A 21,563-nucleotide genomic window follows, 5' to 3' on the forward strand; every position below is an offset into this window, starting at 1 on the left:
TTTCTAAGTCAAAATGTGCTGTTTAAGCACCATATCGTGTCCTGGAGAGTGTTCAAGGGAAATCGTTCACGATATCGCATCGTGAGCACATCATTCCGTGTGTAGGGGCCTTAAGGAGCCGTTCGGGGCTGGGACCATCAGCGCCAGTGAGCCTTTCTGTCCCCCGCTGCTGAACATGTTCACTGCCCCGGTGCTGCCACTACTCCTCCCCCGCACGCCTACAGCCTCCCCCCTTAGCCGTCTCTGCACCCCTGAAACATCTGTGTGCTGTCCTCTCCAACACCACCGCTAGTGTACCATTTTATTGCCCTTTTCCCCTGCAGGTGGCCCAGTTTGCTGCTCCCTTCCTGATAGTTAATACATTATTTTAAAAAGCAATTAAATTCCATAGACAAAAAAACCTTATGGCTTCCCATGTCCCATTGAGGCTTCTTGGACATGATCTGAAATTTCACAAAACCTACTGAATTTCTGCCACTCAAACCTAAAAAAGCAATGAAATTCGATCATCAAGGCTGATGCCTTAATGGATGTGTTCCTTGCGCAATACATATATGGTATGCCGTCACACCCTGTGGTTAACTGCAGATTCAGCACTCTCACAGAGTGAGATTGCTGTCATTCACAAAATGGTGGAGCTGATAATTCACAGAATTGTGTGCTCATTGGTATACACACATGCAGTCTATGCAACTGAGGTCTGAGCATAAGATAGAGCTGCACACATGGGATAAGAGCGGGTGGATGGGGGAAGTGAGAGTGGTGAGAATGGGGGAGACAAAGGCGGGGAGAGATTAAGCAGCACAGATGGGGGGAGCCAAAGTGATGCAGATGGGTGGAAACAATTATGGGGATGGGGTCGAGACAGTGGCATGGTTTAGGAGAACAGAGCAACGTGGATGGGAGGTACAGAGTGGCATGGACGTGAGAAGACAGCATTACAGATGGGTAAATACAGATTGGTACAGATGAGGGAATACAGACTAGCATAATGGGAGAACACACATCAGTAGGGATTGGGGAAGACAGTTTGGTGCAGATGGAGGAAGAAAGACTGGTAGAAATGAGGGGAAGACAGTGGCATGGCTGGGGTGAAGGTAGTGGTGCAGTTGGAATTAAACAGAGTGGCACAGATGCAGGAAGACTGGGTAGTGCAGATGGGGAAAGACAGATTTGTGCTGATTACAGAATAAAGAACTAGCATAGTTAGGAGACCACACAGCTGTAGGGATTGGGGAAGATAGAGCACAATGGAGGCGCAGATAGTGTACATTCAGAGACAGAGTATGATAGTTTTAGAAATTAGGAAGCTGAATGATATGGATGGATGTATGGAGTGAGAAGGATGTTGGAACCCAGTGGGATTGTTGTGGTGTATGAATGGGAAGATTGTGGGCACTGAGGGCCTAATTCAGACCCGCTCGCGAGCGCTGAGCGCTCGCAAGCGGGTCGATGGTGCCCTAGTGCGCATGCGCACGACGGAGGGAGCTCTGTCGTGAGCATGCGCGAGACCCGCATAGCGACAGCCAAGCTGTCGCTATGGGTCTCGCACCAAAGGGGGCGTGCTGTCGATGGTAAGGACAGCACGCCCCTGCCCAGACGGAGGCGTTCCCATGATGAACGCCTACCGTCTGGGGCCGGCCCCACTGACATCACTAGTGATGTCAGTGGGAGTGCTTTTGGCTCTGATAGAGCCAAAAGCACTCCTGGGCTTGCGGCAGCGAGACCCTACCGCAGGGTCTCGTCGCAAGCCCGATGGTCGCGATGGTCTTGACCATCGCGACCATCTTTTTGGCCGCTCGCATATGCTGTGGGTGGTCACCCACAGCTATGCGAGCGGCCAGGAGGCCGCTCCAATTTTAGGTAGGAGGGCCCTGATTCAGAGCGAGCGCTCTGGTCCGAGAGTCCGGCTCTGAATCAGGCCCTGAGTGGGATGTGTGTGCCACATAACAACTGCTCAGACCTCAGTAGCATAGACTGCATGTGTGTATTCCAATGAGCACACAATTCTATGAATTAGCAGCTCCACCATTTTGTGAGTGACAGTAATCTCACTCTGTGAGACTGCTGAATCTGCAGTTAACCACAGGGTGTGGTGGCATACCATATCTGTATTGCGCAAGGAACACGTCCTTTGAGGCGTCGGCCTTAATGATCAGAATTTCTTTTCTTTTTATTTGAGTGGCAGAAATTCAGTAGGTTTTGTGATTTCAGATCATGTCAAAGAGGCCTTAGTGGGACATGTGAAACCGTAAGGTTTTTTTGTGTGTGTGTTCAATATATTTATTTGTTCAAAACATGGAGAAGTAGGCAAACACGGTCAGCCTATTTCTGTGACATCACAAGTTGGGGAGAAGATGGCTGGTTGGCTGATCTGATGAAAAAGTTGAAAAGGTGTTTGGGGCACCGTTTTAGTTGGACAGACAAGTTGGACGGTTGGTCTGATGTATGGTCAGCCTAACAGAGTGTTTAATGTTACTATATGCCGAAGAACATACTGTATCCCATAGATCAGTTCAATTACATGCAAGGTTTGCAAGTTCTGATTCGAGGTATGGGCTATGTGCACATCTCACGTAAGTGTCCGTATACACATTTCTTGGCTGGATCATCCCATAATGCCAAGTATGTGATTCTAGAGCTTAATCACCTTTACTGTAAAGAACTCATTTCTGCTGATGATGAAACCATTTTCTTCCATTAGTAGCTGATGATTCCTTACCCTTTTTATGTTGCTTTTTAGAAAAGGTTTGTTACACTTTTATAGTGACCTATATTGATATACAATAATGATGTCTATTGTTCAATCTAGGTTTGGCGCCGGACCTAGAGAAAGGGCACTCTGGTGCGTGTGTACCAAAAAGGGGTGTGGCCACAGGAAAAGGGGTGTGTCTTTAAGACTCACCCCCTTTTCATCACTCTTGGGGGCATGCCCGGCACTTACTGACATGTCGGGCTGTCCCCAAGCGGTCATGTTTCTGTAAATAGATGCCGTCCGCCCGACATCCATTCACCGACTGTATTCGCTATACCGCAATATTAGCAGGCTGCCATCCAAGGGGGGCAGGGCCGCATTCTGGCCTTTTGAAATCGGGCAGGGAGTGGTGCCCCGCTAAAACAGCCTAGCGGGAGTGCTACATGTCCTGTTTTTAGGTAGCCTTTTTACTGAATTTGTTTTTCTAACCTGTTTTTGTAATTTTACCTTTGCTAATTGCCTTTTATAATGTCAAAAATCGTTTAGACGCTCTTGAATTCTCAAATTATTAAGAATTGGTTTTCTTTCATTTCAATGTTTTCTATGCATTGCACTGATTGGTTGATAACCTAATGAAACATGTATTTATAAAACAAACCAACACATATAGTAAAGTGCATGGAATGTTCATGGTGCATGGACTAGTTTGCCCAATTTGCTTAATAAATGGTGTTGAAAGTCCACACTCACCTCTGCCCCCCAAGCATCCGCTACTCTGACATATATTACTCTGACTGCAACGCCTTGTCCTGAAATGTCACTTCTTCTGGAAGATTCCCCATTGTTGAAACTATTATTTTATTTAAGTGTATTAGGTTTGTGTGTGTTAAGTAAAATTTCACTATGTGGTCTGTATCTCTAATATCACGATTTAGGTCGGTGCAGTAGTGATTTTTATACTATTTGGATTAGCAAATTAATATTTGCTTGTCCAGTTTTCAACATCCAAGTATGTTTGTAGACTAGAAAACACCATGCATCCTTCCGCAAAATGTCTAAAATACCTCTTTTCACATCTGAATGCTGGGTCGCACCCGGGATTATGTTTACGCGCCCATCCCAGCTGAGACTCCCTTCAGACTGGCGGCCCGACACTAATATCGGGTCGATGACCTCATCGGCATCATGTGGTGATCTAATCTCCAAACGCCGGACCTTCCTATGCAGTGAACTGGACCCAGGTCGCATCAACCCGGGTCAGCCATTCACACTGCATCATGAGCAGTGTTGATCACGCGTTCAACCCTTCTTGTGGCCAGGGTTGAAATGCTGGCTTATTTCAACCTGGCCCTTTCACACTGCACAGTAAACCGGGTGGCTGCGCGTTCGTCTGCAATAACCCGGATTATTGCTACAAGTGTAAAAGGGGTATAAAATGTACTCTCCCTACCCCTTTTTATTTTATTAATCGCACTTTGCAAAATGAAATATCATGATTTTCCTTATTTCCACAAAACTCATACACCTAAGTCTTCTGCATGCCTTCTGTAATGGTGTTCGATCTTGGCTGTGTTCCCTCGGTCTTGGTGTGTATATGTGGGGGTGGCTTAGCTTAAAGAGGACGTGGGCCAGCCCCATTGTGATATGACTTCACTTGTTCAAAGGTGGCTTGGCCGTGTCCCAGTTTAGAAAACTTAAATGTTTCAAAATGTGGTTCCAGCAGGCCTTGCTAGTACAATCGAAGAGTAACATTAAAACCAGTGGCAGGTGAAGTGAATAACCTTGATTATCTTGTTACAATGGCACCTTTGAAGAGTTGAGATATATTGGGCAGCAAGTAAACAGTCGGCTCTTGACGTTGATGTGTTGAAAGCAGGGGAAAATGGACAAGCGTAAGGATCTGAGCGACTTTGACAAGGAGGGCCAAATTGTGATGGCTACATGACTGGTTAGAGCATTTACAAAAAGGCAGGTGGGGTGTTCCCAGTATGCAGTGGTTAGTACCTACCAAAAGTGGTCCAAGGAAGGACAAACCTTAAACTGGCGACAGAATAATGGGCACCCAAGGCTCATTGATGCTCGTGGGGAGCGAAGGCTAGTCAGTCTGGTCCATGCCACCAAAAAGCTACTGTAGCACAAATTGCTGAAAACGTTTATCCTGGCTACGATAGAAAGGTGTCTGAATACACAGTGCATCGTAGACCCTGTCCACCGCCATAAGCGCCTACAATGGGCATGTGAGCCACTGGACAATGAAGCAATGGAAGAAGGTGCACTGTTCTGATGAATCACGTTTTATTTTACTTTATGTGAATGGCTGGGTGACTGTACGTAGTTTACCTTTGGAAAAGTTGGCAAAAGGATTCACTATGGGAAGAAGGCAATCCGGCGGAGGCAGTGTGATTTTAACTGGTCCATGTTCTGCTAGGAAACTCTTTGGCTCCTGGCATTCATGTGGATGTTACTTTGACATGTACTACCTAACTAAACACTGTTGCAGACCAAGTACACCCCTTCATGTCAACGGTATGGTGGCAGTGGCCTCTTTCAGCAAGATAATGTTCCCTGACAAAATTGTTCAGGAATGGTTTGAGGAACATCACCAAGAGATCAGTGTTGACTTTGCCTCCAAATTCACCAGATCTAGGTCTGATTTGAACAACTGTGAGATGTGCTTGAACAATAAGTTTGAGCCATGGAGGCCCCACCTCGCAACTTACAGGACGTAAAGGATCTGCTGCTAATGTCTTGGTAATGGAAAGTAGTGGGACTGCGCTCTAATATGGCTATGTAAGCTGCTTTGTGATAAATACAAGGGATCATAAAACAATATAAACAAAGCGCTTGTAGTGTACAAAGTGTGTTTAAATGCAATACCTTTATTAAAAATCAGTAAAAAAATGTTTATAGTCCTTTTGTGACTTTTTAAGGAAGAGCGGGTGTTACTGAGATCCACGTATTATGCCGGAATTAGCGTTCTCCGTGCCGGGTATATATGTCTGGTAGGGGCAGGAGAATGGGCTGTCTAAGCTTTCCCTACTTCTGCCTACCTTTTCCACGGCGCGTTTCGTGTCTACCGACACACAAAATACTTTGGAGAGAGCTACTGGAAGAATCGGGAAGCAGTGATGTGACGTCATCACATAGCGCTTCAAGCCAGATGGATGCCGCAGCACGAGGGGCATCCAGCCGCGAAGCAAGTGCTGAGGAAAAGGTAGGCAGAAGTAGGGAAAGCTTAGACAGCCCATTCTCCTGCCCCTACCGGACATATATACCCGGCACAGAGAACGCTAATTCCGGCATAATACGTGGATCTCAGGAACACCCGCTCTTCCTTAAAAAGTCACAAAAGGACTGTAGACATTTTTTTTTTAAATTAATTTTTAATAAAGGTATTGTATTTAAACACACTTTGTACACTACAAGCACTTTGTTTATATTGTTTTTATGAGCTAATGTCTTGGTGCCAGATCCCACAGGACACCTTGAGGTCTTGTGGAGTCCATGCCTCGAGGGGTCAGAGCTGTTTCGGCGGCACAAAGGATGCCTACACAATATTAGGCAGGTTCCTAAATGTTATGACTGATGGGTGTGTAACGTGTGTATAATATGTGTTTTTATTTCTTGCTGTTTAACTTATTTGCATTCAATATACTGTGACCAGCCTGATTCTTTAGTGGGTGTTATTTATTCATAGTGTTGAACAAATCATGACCATATTGTGGTTATATTTTGCAAACAGACAATCCGTCAAAATGCACAAATCTGTTTAATCTTTTCTTCTATCTATAGGGATGTCCTAGACCCAGCTGTGACCACAAAGTTGCCCCTCCAACAGTTACTCTGATAATTGTTATAATATATTAAGGAGGAGAATGCTAGATGCTGTGTGGTGATACATACAGACATTTTTGTATATTTTGGGCACAATGCTCCAAACATTCTGTATAATTGATCCAATGTTTTTTTTTTTTTTTTTTTAATTACATTTAAAAATGAATCCCCCTTACTTTGTGTAGCTGTGCTTTCACAGTGGCTGTATGGAGGGGAGCTCAGTGCTCCTCGCTGTGTGTATGTAATTATCACGGCGTAGCAGAAATTATCTACTTTTCCTTTTCTCTCACACACTATTCTGTATGTACATTGATGTGAAACAGTTAACTCTATTGTTCAACAGTCTTTTACTCTGAGTGCATTTGAGAGCTGTTGGGATTTTTCTGGATGGTTCTTAATCTTGTAACAATACCTGTTCCAGTTCTTCTGTGACCAATACAATAGTCCTGCACTTGTTGAATTCCCCTGACACAGCGCTGCAGGTGCAGTTCATGTTCAGCAGAGACAGAAATGTGCTACTTTGCAATTCCAAACTGCCGAATAGGATGTTTTGTGGCATAAAGGAAAAAGCGCTCTAGGTCACTGTAATATAAGATTGTACATTTTGTTCTTTATTTAGGAAGTAGTCATTTTATTTGTAGTTTGCCATGTCTAAATTAATTTTAACGATAATTTTAATCCAAGTTCTCGCAATGCTTCAGCGGTGTAACGGAAGACTTACTCCATAATGTTGGTTTCCTCAGTCTGCAGTGCTGGAGAGTCAGCAGATGGGGGAGAAGTTTAGGAATGTTCCAAATAAACTACGCGTTTCACCTCGATATTGGTCTTTCTGCAGGATCCCCTTCTGTGGCTGGGCAGCATATAAACTTTAAGCACAGTGCAGATGGAGACTTTACTGTTATTTTATATATTTCTTAAATGGGTCCCTTTTTGTTTACCTACAGTAGTGGAGAAAGTATCACAAATCACCAGTGTGCAATTTCCCAGCTGCTACAATAAAATTGTGTACAAATTTGTAAGTGTCTTGGACAAATAAAATTGAGTGAATGCGAAAACAAAATCACACACGCAAAATACAGAAATCTGTTCAGATAGTGGGTAGTTATGGTTTTATTTTATAATTTTTATTTCATTTGTGTGTTTTTTTGTTTTTTTTTTGGTTTGTTTTTTAAGGAAGTTGTTCCTGGTTTAAGATTCAGATGACTTAATACAGTGATTTGTATTTGCCCTCCTTTTGCTAAATAAATCTATTTTTTTTTTCTTCTGTACATATTGGATATATACTTATATCCTCAGGAAGAGCTGTTTATTTGTGTTGCTGTTGGCTACTACACCCAATTTAGCCCCTGGATACAGATTTACCCAATGCCCAAAGCACAGATGAGCTATTTTGTATCCGGAGGTATTAAATAAATCCAAATAATAATAAAACCTAAAGGTACTAAATATACTTTTTCTAGTACTCGCCCTCTTCTCGTCATCTTAATGTGTTTACAAAAATTATAATTTAATTTCCACCTCTTTCTGTTGAGAGCAAGTTTTAAATGTAGTAGCCAGCAGTATAATGTAACAAGCCAGTGACGATGCATACATTGGTATAGATAGAAATGGGTCCTTATCAGATGAATTAGCTACTTGGTTCCTTACATTTATCCAGCTTCGCTTTATATGCTTACATGTTTTAGCCATGCAGTGGAAACTACTTGTGGTATTTATGTTCCCCATTTGTATCCAAGCGTCCTAGTATCCATTCATCTTATCTTTCAGAATTGTTTAGTAATGAAAATAAAACACACCTGGCTGGAGCAATCTATATTTACAGGTTACCTTTGCCTACATATATTCTGATTACATGTCTTTTTGCTTCATAGGGTTTTCCCAGGAATGGAAACTCCATTAGACGTCCTGTCAAGAGCGGCGTCCTTAGTACATGCAGATGATGAAAAACGTAAGTAATTCATATGGCTTTGTCCTTGTTACAGGGAGAACTTTCTAATACGCAGCACTCTGTTGGAATGTTCTATTTAATACAGGTGTACACTCTTGTATGCATGCCTTGTAATAACCCACACTGTGGTTTTACACTAAAGAATATACATGGTGACCACCCCCCTATTCAGAGCCGTCTGTAGCTTGATGTTGGACATGGTAAGCAGGATAAGTGCGGAAAGTCACGAGTCGAAAATGGGCAGATAAATAAATAAAAAGACTAAATTGTAATGAACAGTGTGTGTGTGTATGTATGTATGTATATATATATATATGTGTGTGTGTGTGTGTGTGTATATATATATATATATGTGTGTGTGTGTGCGTGCTGCAGAACCCTTAGGCTTCATTTTGTGTGAATATACATTTGTTTCCCAAGGCAGTTACTGGTTTTGTTTAAGCAAACCAACGTCAGGTGTCATTTCCCCCCCCCCCCCCCCCCCCCCCCCCCCCCCCCCCCCGCAGCTGCACCTATGTCAATAACACCTGAACTTTCTGGTGCCTTGTTTATTCAGCCCGTTGTTTGCACTTATTTTACAAATGACATCGCTCTTTATCTAGACTAAATATTCTGGCAGCTGGTACACTGTTTATGCTGCTGTTACAGGCTTTATATGCAAAAGACCTAATTACTGGCTTTCTGCTTATTGATTACAATGTGACCTTCACCCGTGCTCCAAAATTCTATAGCTCTCAAGGTATTCCTACTGAGTAAACACTGAATGATCTGTTCTCCTTGCTGTGATCAAATTGTTATGTACGTGGACATGACATGCATATAGGCATAGGAGACCGATTTTGGACGCTACAAAACTCCCACGCATATGACTTTAATATGCCATGTATAGCTTGGCTAGTGGCAGTACTAAAATTGGGGTTGCTGAAGCACCCACAGGAGCTTGGCTCCTATGCATGTACACAACTTTATGTAAAGAGAGGCTGTACAAATTATATAGAGCAGGCTTTGGCAGAATGTTGTGGGACTACAAATCAAATCATTTGGGAACTCTTCCCCTCCGGGAGATCCTGGCGGGGTATATCAAAGTGGTAATTGGCTGCACATTTTGAATAATCACGATCTCTCCTTCTGCACTGTGCCACCATCCACACAACCATGCAGCACTATGACTCAAATCACTTCTAAAATGCATCATAAAGCCCATTTCTCGCCCTCTTCAATAGTGGACATGCTTCTGGATGGTGCACTACTTTTCCTAGAGTCCGGGAGAGCTCCCTGAAATACGTGAGTCTCCCAGACATCTCTGGATAGAAAGGCAAGTACGCTACTAATCCAAGCAAACCTTGCCAAGGCATTGACGCCCAGTTTGCTGCTCCTAATTTAGGAGGCAGGTTTTCTATTGGGGGTTGTTTTGGAGAGTAAAGAAAAAGAAGCGTTCACATAGCTTAATGTCATCTAACAACTGGAGAGCCATGTAGGGATGGAAGGTTTTAAAATATCTGATGAAAAAAAATTAAGTCCATTGCATTTAATATTTGTGTACTTTTGTAGGTGATGAGGGATCAGTTATTTAAGCTCAATGGCCCATATGTATTAGGCTTTGAGTTAAGTGACAGCACTAAGGTCTTGAGTTCGATTCCCACCAAGGTCCTATCTGATTTGAGTTTGTATGTTCTTGTGTTTGTGTGGGTTTCCCTGGGTACTCCAGTTTCCTCCCACAAGTCAAAAATATACTGGTAGGTTAATTTAAATCTGACAAAGTTAATATATATGCATACATTGAAGTGCCAAATGTCATGTCATAGATGCCTAGTATTGTGTGACCTCCTCTAGTCCACATGGTGTGTGTGATAGAAAATATAGATTATAAGCTCCACTGGGCAGGGACTGATGTGAATGGCCAAATATTGCACTGGGTAAGGACTGATGTGAATGGCCAAATATTCCATTGGGTAAGGACTGATGTGAATGGCCAAATATTCCACTGGGCAGGGACTGATGTGAATGGCCAAATATTCCACTGGGCAGGGACTGATGTGAATGGCCAAATATTCTCTGTAAAGTGCTGCAGAAATGTATGCACTATATAAATAACTGTTAATAAATTATGACCATCTTATATATAATTTGCTTAGTCCCTTTGTCCGGAACGCTATTTGAATTTTAATATCTCAGACTAATTAAGATATTAATGTGCTTCTTTTGCGACTGCTTTCAATCAGCAATAAATTACAGAATTTGGAATAAAACTGTATAAAATTTGATGGAAAAAAAAATATCAACAAAAAACATAATTAATGCTTTGGTATAGCTTAAAATGTCAAGAAAACTACCAGAACACAGAGCCGGCACAGTGACCCGGGGGAAGCGGGATAGGGGTGACCGCCACCGGCTGCTGTTCTCACGCACTACTGGTGGTCTGTGCTCGCATGGACCCAGCGCCCTAGCCATGAGTGGACACTGTTTATGTTCTGCCCAGTTCGGCTCCTGATTGGCCACCTGGCTGCGTGATGTCGCTATTACATAATAAGGGAGGGCGTGCGGGCGGGCGGCACAACACGTGAGGCTGCTGCCATAGGGGGCGTTCTTCCCTCACCCACTTTCTCCATCATGTCGATTCCAGGCTCGAAACTCCCAGCCAATCAGCACTGGGTTTGCGCCCTGAAAGCAACACCTTTTTTTTCTCTGCTTTCCATGACAGTTGCCGGCAGCCGCTGATTGGCGGGAGGCTGGGAGACGGTGAGGCGGAGTAACAGTGCATTATCATTTGCATCTATAGGGGCTCAGCTTGCAATACCCCTGGAAACGGTCCATTTTACTTCAGAGCCTATGGACAAATATATCATCGCACTTACAAATTGGCAAAATGTTACAATGGAAGAAATCCCCCAAAACCATAAAAGGGCGTGGCTTAGCCGGTTATGTTTCACACACATCTTTTATTATCCAATTCCGTCGTATTAACATATGATCTAGCCATTATCTAGCAAAGCATTTTCTGTACTTATGTTCTGGGTTCAAATTGGCGAAATGTTCGCCACGGGCATACTAGTAAATGTATAGCAAGGGAATCATTGTAGTGAGTGTGAGACCTTCCATTCACTCACTGGTGTCTGTTGTACTGATTGCAGAGGTGTCAGTGTGCTGATTTCTCTTATTCCCAGCACTGCCTTTGTTGCTCAGAGTACTGATCACACCAGTCTTTTTAAAAGTGGTTATTGAGCTGGTTGGTTCAGTTTACCTCAGGTGGTTCCTATTTGCTGTGACAACTGTCGCATCAACAAACACTGCTGTAGCCTTAGGTGCTATCTGCTTTCAATAGCAAGAGGTGGGGCTGCTAACATAGGCCCGTTTCATGTGTCATCTATGATTATTGCCCTTTTATCCAATTGTGTACTGTATTTACTATATACACCTATATTTCATACTTCTGATAAACTAGCTGTTCCCTTACAGCTTCAGTAACCTTAAAATAAATGAGTTATCTTCGCAGCTTTCAGCATTGGACACCTGGCAATTAGAGTAGCAGGGAATATTACCTGGCTATTACTTGCACTGGATGAACACTTTTTGACCATAGAATATAAAATTCTATCTGTCGATAACCCAGAACTATATGTAAAATATAAACATGGATGGCATCAATGGGGAGAATTTTTTTTCATGCGAAATAGAAACTGGTCACAAAACACTAGTTGTTACCTAGAGCATCGGTCTCTTGAATGGTGTTTTGGGCATTTTGCTAACTGGTGGTGGCTTGTGTCTCTCCTAATTAAGCAAAATATAGCAGATGTACTTGGAACAAGTAGAATGTAAAGGGTCCCATACATCTGCCGGCCGATCCCCCGATCGGAAATGCCGATCGGCAGCCATAGATGATCACCGATCCGTCTGGGCATCAGTGAACATCTTCATGTTAAAATTCCACGATTTGCTGATCACGATCATATTTTGGTTGAGAGTGACAAATCGGGGAAGTCCAACATGTTGGATTTCACCGATGCCCTGAGCCCGGCATTTGGGGATTGGGGAATTGCCTCAATCCATCGCAGATGTATGAAAGCTTTAACGCAGCCAATTATTCTGTACTGATATATGTGGCACAGTGGTTAGCATTATTACTTCACAGTCTTGGGTTTCAATCCCACCAATCTGTGTGTATTTTGTAATTTCTCCCCTCCTTTGCATGGGTTTCCTCTGGGTAAACCGGTTTACTCGCACAAAGTCCAAAAACATACTGGTAAGTTTATAGGCTTCTGACATAAATGGACATGTGTGGCTGGGAACTTAGACTGATGTAACTGCTTACTTAAAATGGCAACTGAGCACATCCAAGATGGCTGCCTCCACACATATACCTTGAGTCCTGTTGGGAGAAAGGCACAATAGAGAACAAAAAGAGGACTTTTACACACCGCTATCCTCTTGTAACTAATAACACTTGTAGAAATGTTTATGGGCAAGACTAATATTTTGGGGGAAACAAATATTTAATATTTCACAATATTATGGCATTTATTTTTCCATGTCTGACCTGTACTATGGCCTCTGCTAATCTCCTACAGGTGAGCTGAGATCCAGACTGCTTCCTTCATAGCACATAATCTCCCTTTTGTGGAGCTGGGTTATGCAATCGTAAAACTTTGGCATAATAGAAGCAATACCACGCCAGGCAGGGAACCAGACACAGCCAATGACACCCAAAGCGCTGTACTTGCTACATATTAGGTCCCTTAATGGTGACCTGTCATGAATTACTCCTGTATTAAATAAATAGGTAGGAAATATTGATTTAAAGTGGACCAGCCACCAAGGTAAAAATTCTGGAACATGCTGCTAATAGGTGCTCGAGCCCAGAACAAAACCACTATAGCTAGAACTGCCAAGACTGTGTGAATGTTAAACTGCAGCTTCTAACAGCCCCTGACAGGAGTGTTCTGCACGTACAGTGTTAACTTATGAATGCAAGATACATCTAATTAATATATCATGTTTTTTTTGTTTTTTTTAATTCTGTATAATGTGAATCTGTAAGCAGGAAGTGAAATATTTGGGACAGGATGTTCCTTGTCCATTGTGACACATATGCTGTCTCCTGCTGCTTTTAGCTGCTGCTTGTTCCCAATTTCCCAGCACCCCGCCCCGCCGCCGGGGCTAAGCACTCGCCACGTCTATATGCTCTGGCATTGCACATGTTGACTAATGCTGTCAGGCTTCAGTGGAAGAGTTCAATGTGAGCAGTGGGGAAATGCACCATCCATCAGCAGCATTTGTGGGGGAGTGTTGGTGTAGAACTGTGCTTTATGACAGATGACAAAGACTGTGAGTGGCACCTTACCATGGGACCCTCCTCTCATGTCAGCTGGAAACTGGAGTTGTGTTCCGGTCTGAAGATTTCCGCCTTTTTATCTTCAGTCATGTAGATAACTGATGTATAAAAGCAGGAAGTAATTATATGTCTTGTATATTTTACAGTAAAGTGTAATGGTCACCTCGACAAACAGGAGGCAGCTATCCTTGTGGGGTGAATGAATATTTATACATGTGTGACATGTGGTGTTACTGTGCACAGTGATGTCACTAATTCCAGGGGGTTCCATAGGCTGCATTATAATCGTGGGAAATGGCTTCGTCCACTGTCTGTGTGCAATGAGCATGGGAATAAATGCAGATATCCGCCTGTAATCAGAGATGGTGACATCGGTAGGACTGAGCTATACCCCCCATTCATCCACTGGTGAAAGTGCTCATCAGTCCACAGTTTCACCATACTCCTTCTTAGTGCTGGAGATCCAACTGAAAGCGGACAGATCTCTGCATACAGATAAAGGGCTCACCAGCGCTGATATAGGTAAAGAGCATAGAAACCCTTAACTAGGATTGAATGTAACAAAATGTATTGAGTCAAAAACTTGGAGCCTTAGTGGTCTATGCACTAAGCCTTGAATGGAGATCAAGTACCAACCAATCAGCTCCAAACTCACTTTACAGACCGTGGGGTCTATTCACTAAGCCTTGGGGAGGAATAAAGTAATTCTGTTCCCAGAGCTATTCAGTTGCTCCCGCTGTAAGACCACAACTAGCAGAATTCTGTTCGCACCCTCCTGAGATGGCAAGGGCTAATGAATGCACGCCCAAGTAACGGCTTTGAAACTGGCAGACCCGTCTGCGTTCTGACCACCCCCCTGTTGCCACCTTCAGACGCTGACAACCTGGGGCTCACTTTGCGAAGGCTTCCTCTGTGCGTCCGTATTCGCAAAGCTCCCAACTGTCATTTTTCAAACACAGCCTGTAATGTGACAGCTGATTGGTACTTTATCTCCCTCCATTTTATCTTTCTCCTTTGTCACTGTTGTGAGCCATGCGGAAGTATTGGAATGTCCATCTTGTGATTATTTGGAACAGGGCCGTAACTAGGGTAGTGCGACCAGTGCCATGGCACAGGGCACTGCAGGGCAGGGGGTGATGCTTGGGCCTGTCACTTTTCCTGTTTATTATCATTCTCACTTGTAGCTTCCTCTTCTTTTATCCCCAGCATCCTCTGGCCTCCCCTATCTCTTCCCTGGCCCTTCCCCATGAGGCCATGGGCCTTTTTCAGGTGCACTATCTTATGTCCCTATTTAAAATATGGAGGGGGATGCGCCAATGTTCTCTCTGGCACAGGGCACCAAAAAGTCTAGTTACGGCTCTGATTTGGAAAATGGGTTTTAGTGTTCAATTCCTTTTTTTATTTTGAATTTAATGGGGGATATTTTATGGCGTTTAACCTCACAATTGCAGACCATAACAAAAAAAAGAGAATTGAAAAAATGAAATGACAGAGTATTGCATATAACAGCAGCTTAAAATATGTTGCGTATGGAATGATAGATAAAAGCATCGTAGCACTTTGTGAATATATATATATATATATATATATATATATATATATATATATATACATACACATACATACATACACAGACTAAGTCACACACAGATATACAAGTATCAAATCCGTGCAGTCCTGTAAAATGGTTGACGCAAGGGACCTGGTACGACTGCAGCAATAGTGTATGAGGATGTATAGCATTGTAACGACAAGCCTATCTGACACATGAATTATTTCAGAACATTATTAAATTGGGATTTAAAGCAACAATTTCAAGGTTTTTTTTTTATTTATTTTATTTTTTTATTATTATTATTACCTTTTTTTCTCTTGTTTTGGATTTTATTTTAAACTGTGGTCGTTAAAATCAAAATATAGCTGAACTAGCTACTTTAGCCCTGATTCGGAGTTGGGCTTAAAGCAGCCTCTTTACACGCTCGGAAATATTAATGACAATTTTTCAGATTCTCAACAGTGTTCTGCACGACCATTGTAACTAATCACATTGAGGTAGTGGGCAGGAAGGCTAATTCACTATGTCTGTCCTTATCCGTTGCATTATATACCCCTGCACATTAATGGCTACAGACATAAGCCTTTATTTATTTATTGTTTTATTTCCTCACCTATCTATTTTCTGTATGTATTTTGGTAGATGGGATCCTCCGTAACATTCTTTCTGCTACAATTCCTGCTCCATATACAACAAGTACTGCTGGCTGTTCCCACTGCTTGTGTACCCTTCATACCGCCAAGGTCCCTTCCTTCTGTTGGTTTTGATATTTTGCAAATCTCTGTTTTTGAGAAGTCAGGTGCTTTTTAGTACTTTTGTTGGATTTTTACTTTGTATCTGTACAAAGCCCAGTCAGTAATGCTGGGTACACACCTGGACATAAATTCTGCAAATCCAATAAACGCTGTAACCTGACAGAGCCATTATCAGATCAGTGCACACCCGTACACACTCAGCAAGTCTTAGCTCTGTGCGTGACGTCTACAGATGTCTTCAATGGGATCGGCAGGGAGATGGCGTGTGCCGATCTGACCTTGGCAGGAGCGCCTGAAGCCGTTTATTGGCTAACAGTCCTCTATACACACTGTACAATTATCGGGCAGATCATACATTTATCATCTGGTCGGCCCCATAATTGTATAGAGTGTGCCCGGCTTAAGACGCCATATTGAGGGCCTGTTTCAGAGGTTGACGCAGTGCCAATGTTTGCGCAGGCAGGGTGTATGATATTTGTTGCCGTCAAACTGTGGCCCCCATTTATCAACGAAGCATAACCCCTTTAGCGCTTGCTATGTCCTCGTTTCTGGATTTAACAAACAGCGGTAATCTAAGATTACCGCTGTTTGTCACAGCATCGTTTTCGCCATCTTTAGATGGCAAGAGCGATGCGGTCCCCTTTGACGACAATGGGGAGCCGGCGCTGTCCTTCTGACTTCAGCGAAGCCTCACAGGCACTGCCGGGTCCCCCGTGTCATGCACATGCGCAGACGGACCGTCGTGCGTGCGCATTACACCGGAGCCCCGTTGCTGGCAGCGTTATGCTGCCAGCAGCCCAGCGGCGGACCTCACAGTGGTGGACGACCTCGCCGGCGGGGTAAGTACTGGTAAATATCTGTGTGTTTTTCGGTTTGTATCACAGTGATACTTAATGAAAAATTCCAATGTTTGTGAGCTGTTCAGGCTGAAACTATCACTGCATCTGAGTGGGATACATTTTCTTTATTAATTGTTTTTGCATTTGTTTTATATTCGTGCTGAGACCTTTTTTTTGTAATTAATGTCGCAACAGTTTTGTTTTCGTAGCCTCTGTTGCAAAATGTCAGCAGATTACGTGAGATGCAGCACGGTGGTTATTCATTCTAAATATGTAGGCGGATTGGAAAGAATTTCTTGGCATTTGGTGGCTGAGCATGTTTCCAGCACAATAGTCAGGAATGTCCCTAATGACTTTTGTGTTTGGTCAAAGGAACTACCTGAAGGCATCGCAACTATTTCTTTTCACTCTGCCCCATGTGACTTTGTTTTGTTGCTGTTACCTTTTTTACGTTTTCCTTGCACCTGTCCTCTTTTGTGATGAGACAGAAAGAAATGACTATTTGTGACATATTTGGCAGATGACTATATGACCGAGGTAAGCAACCTGAGGCTGGATCAAATGTTACTCAACTACAAACCCCATCATGTTGTCGCTTGTAGTTGAGCAACAGATGAAGTAATGTCCCTTAAACGAATAATGCAGCTTGTTTCTCCACATTCTTGGTAATCTGCTAGTTAAGTGGTTTTTCTTTTATACTAAAAAAATAAAATAAACCTGCTGCACCAGGATAATGTAGACATTGATAGTGAGCTATTGTAAGTGCTCAGCGACTTTTCAAAAGTAGGGTTTGAGGGTCTTTTGTGAAATTGTAGAAAGAAATGCAGTGAAGGTTAGGGGTGGACTGCACTAAACCTGTTCTCCACATCAGGTTTAATCTAATAATTACCTGCCATCTGAAGGTACTGCGTGCTGGAACTTGTCCGGACCGTGTAAATAGATTACTGATTTTTTTTCTTTCTCTCTCTTTCCCTATAGGGCATGGGTGTACAAGATGATTTTTGTCCAGTAGACTTATTGGGAGATAGTGCAGACCCTACTAATAAGTAATAAGGGGCTATGCAGTTTTTTGCATAAGGTTATGAATTGTTGCTGTGTGCTAACAGCCTAATGCAGGAGATTTCACAGAATTAGCGCTGCAGACCCCAGTCCCCATTATTATCAATATGGACTACAGTCTGACCCCTATGTACCATTCAGAAGGCGAAATGGAGGCACTCTAGCAGAAGGATACATTCCTCTCCCACAGACGCCGGCCGGCCTCCGTTACTGACACTGTACGCACGCGCAATGTCAGATTCCCCCAGAGAAGTCTTTCACAAATGTGAAAGTCTCCTCCTCCAATATGCAGGGGACAAGGGTGTGTCTAGGGGTCTGAGCGCCCCTGACAAAATAAGGGACTGGCGCCCCCCACCCCTTCCCCCATAGCTCTCCGCCCTCACAGCTCCCGCCATAACACAGCCCCGCCTCCCCCTCATAGCTCTCTCCTCCCCTCACAGCTCCCTCCATCACACAGACCCGCCCCCCTCTCATAGCTCTCCTCCCTCACAGCTCCCTCCATCACACAGCCCCGCCCCCATCTCATAGCTCTCCCCCCCTCACAGCTCCCTCCATCACACAGACCCGCCCCCCCTCTCATAGCTCTCCTCCCTCGCAGCTCCCTCCATCACAGCCCCGCCCCCCTCTCATAGCTCTCCCCCCTCACAGCTCCCTCCATCACACAGCCCCGCCCCCCTCTCATAGCTCTCCCCCCTCACAGCTCCCTCCATCACACAGCCCCGCCCCCTCTCATAACCCTCCCCCTCACAGCTCCCCACAGCTCCCTCCATCACACAGCCCCGCCCCCCTCTCATAGCTCTTCCCCCTCACAGCTCCCTCATCACACAGCCCCACGCCCCCTCTCATAGCTCTCCCCCCTCACAGCTCCCTATATCACACAGCCCCGCCCCCCCTCTCATAGCCCCCCCACAGCTCACTCCATCACACAGCCCCACCCCCCCTCTCATAGCTCTCCCCCTCACAGCTCCCTATATCACACAGCCTCGCCCCCCTCATAGCTCCCCCCCACAGCTCCCTCCATCACACAGCCCCGCCCCCCCTCTCATAGCTCTCCTCCCTCGCAGCTCCCTCCATCACAGCCCCGCCCCCCTCTCATAGCTCTCCCCCCCTCACAGCTCCCTCCATCACACAGCCCCGCCCCCCTCTCATAGCTCTCCCCCCTCACAGCTCCCTCCATCACACAGCCCCGCCCCCTCTCATAACCCTCCCCCTCACAGCTCCCTCCATCACACAGCCCCGCCCCCCTCTCATAGCTCTTCCCCCTCACAGCTCCCTCATCACACAGCCCCACGCCCCCTCTCATAGCTCTCCCCCCTCACAGCTCCCTATATCACACAGCCCCGCCCCCCCTCTCATAGCCCCCCCCACAGCTCACTCCATCACACAGCCCCACCCCCCCCTCTCATAGCTCTCCCCCTCACAGCTCCCTATATCACACAGCCTCGCCCCCCCTCATAGCTCCCCCCCCACAGCTCCCTCCATCACACAGCCCCGCCCCCCCTCTCATAGCTCTCCTCCCTCGCAGCTCCCTCCATCACAGCCCCGCCCCCTCTCATAGCTCTCCCCCCTCACAGCTCCCTCCATCACACAGCCCCGCCCCCTCTCATAGCTCTCCCCCCTCACAGCTCCCTCCATCACACAGCCCCGCCCCCTCTCATAGCTCTTCCCCCTCACAGCTTCCTCCATCACACAGCCCCGCCCCCCTTCACATGCCACAGTAATACTAAAGAAAAAAAGCAGTATTTCCCTGGTCTTGTTGTTTTTTTTTTTGTTTTTTTTTATAGTGGCAATAGGATTAAATGGTTAAAGTGCTGTCTTTGCAGCTACAGGTTAAATAAGTCAGTGAGGGATGGAGGTGCAGGTGTATGCGCCGCCTACCTGTCAGTTGAATGAAGGAAGGTATCTGTGGAGTCCACCAGCATGCAGGCTGTAGTCCACTGGGTATCCTATGCTGTGGAGCGGGTGAGTGTGCTTTCCATCTGGTCTGCACATCCCGCCGCCAGAGATCTTACCGGCAGGGCGGGCTACATTTATCTGCTGCTGCTCGGAGTTGCCAGAGGTCTGTCACACTTTCTGGTTACCGGGTGTCGTGTCCCAGACCACTGAGCCCTCCCAGCCCCATGCCCTGTGAGAGAAGGGGGAACGGGCCACCTCTGAGGTCGGCCAGGTGTCTGCATGACCCATGATCCCGATGGATGTGTGCATGAGCAGGGTGTGTATCTACCCCCTGGCCGCGGATGGCACCGCTGGGTGGCGCCCCCCCCCCCCCTCTGCCGGGGACTGCCATCCTGGCCAATGTGTAGGGTTGCTGCTATTTCCTATGTGGCTAAAGGACCTCTGTGACGTATCCACCACGTGACCGCTGCAGGAGGCTGGACCGCTCCTGCGTTACCATCCACTAGGGCATAGAGAGGGAATAAATATTTGTGGCGACCGCAGCGAGCCCGCGAGGGGACCCTTTTGGTCCCCCGTTAGCATCCCCGCCCCTCCCCCTTTCAGGCCGGGTCACGTGGGTGTGACGTCACAGGTCCATCAGCCTTGTATAGTCTAAACCTAACCCAGTGTGTAGATATGCCCCTGGCCAGGGACGCAACTGACAGGGACAGCGGTTATCGCTACCACTGTCCCCTCCCAGTGAGTTACAATTAGTACCTTGCGGGGATATTTTCATTCAAAATTAAAGTATCCATCGCGATACAGACTGTTAATAATCGTGGCAGTGCTGCATAGGCCGCTAAAACTTAACTTGCTACAATATGTAGAATTTATTACAGGAAGAGAGGAACATCTTTGCAGTTATGACACACCCTTCAACTCTGTTAAAAAAGAAAAGGGAAAAAAAAGGCTCCCTGGGGACATAAAGGTGTGTGCACTTCCACATATTGCCTCCAGGGGGCACATTTCAATCCCCAGTAATATTTCTGTCCAGTGATCCCCTGTCTCTCTGTATCTGTTCTGTTTAATGCAAATTGCCCATGCGTGCCTCGTTTTGTGCTCTGCTGCTGTTGGGCAGTGTCACATTTTCTGGTCAGGTCCCTGCAATATTATAAAGCAATAAGGATCGTGTCATGAAAGCGAAGAAGCCCTGGTACCGACACACCAGTGCACTGTATGCAGCGCTTTGTCAGTGCAATCGCTGTGGTGTGATTGGAACAGCCTTCACCTTTCACCTTCATGATAGGCTGACTGAGCTTATTGGTTAAGGACTCTGTAGTTCCCTGGTTTGACTATTGTGGACAGCTATAACACCCATTTGGTATTGCCCTCGCATTGTGCGAAGTTGTTGATTTGATGGACACTCTACATCCACATGCATTGAGTTATATAATATGTTATGTGGGGAATTCCCAGGACATCATTTTGTAAATAAAAAAGCACTTAAGGCTTGGTTGTATGTCTCTAAATGGGGAATCTGTATGATTTACCGCCGGAACCATGGCCAGCGGTTGGAATCCCGACAGCAGCATCCCGGCAGAGGAGGAAACCCCGATCGTCAAAGGTAAGTATATACTAACCTACTTCTACCCCCTATCCCTAACCTCCAATTTT

The 21,563-nt window shown here is 45.2% G+C and overlaps 1 protein-coding gene across 2 annotated transcripts in view; it reads left to right on the forward strand.

The window, feature by feature from the left end:
* Positions 1-21,563, forward strand: part of VGLL4 (vestigial like family member 4) — a 106,272-nt gene that overhangs the window by 14,369 nt on the left and 70,340 nt on the right. For both annotated transcript variants that reach the window (XM_088472721.1, XM_088472720.1), the window contains exon 2: positions 8,401-8,477. In XM_088472721.1, the coding sequence (XP_088328847.1) occupies positions 8,414-8,477 (64 nt within the window). In that variant the 5' untranslated portion in view covers positions 8,401-8,413. The remainder of the gene's footprint in view (positions 1-8,400; positions 8,478-21,563) is intronic.

Source organism: Taudactylus pleione, unplaced genomic scaffold, assembly GCF_031769625.1.
Source record: "Taudactylus pleione unplaced genomic scaffold, aTauple2 ptg000128l, whole genome shotgun sequence".
NCBI lineage: Eukaryota > Metazoa > Chordata > Amphibia > Anura > Myobatrachidae > Taudactylus > Taudactylus pleione.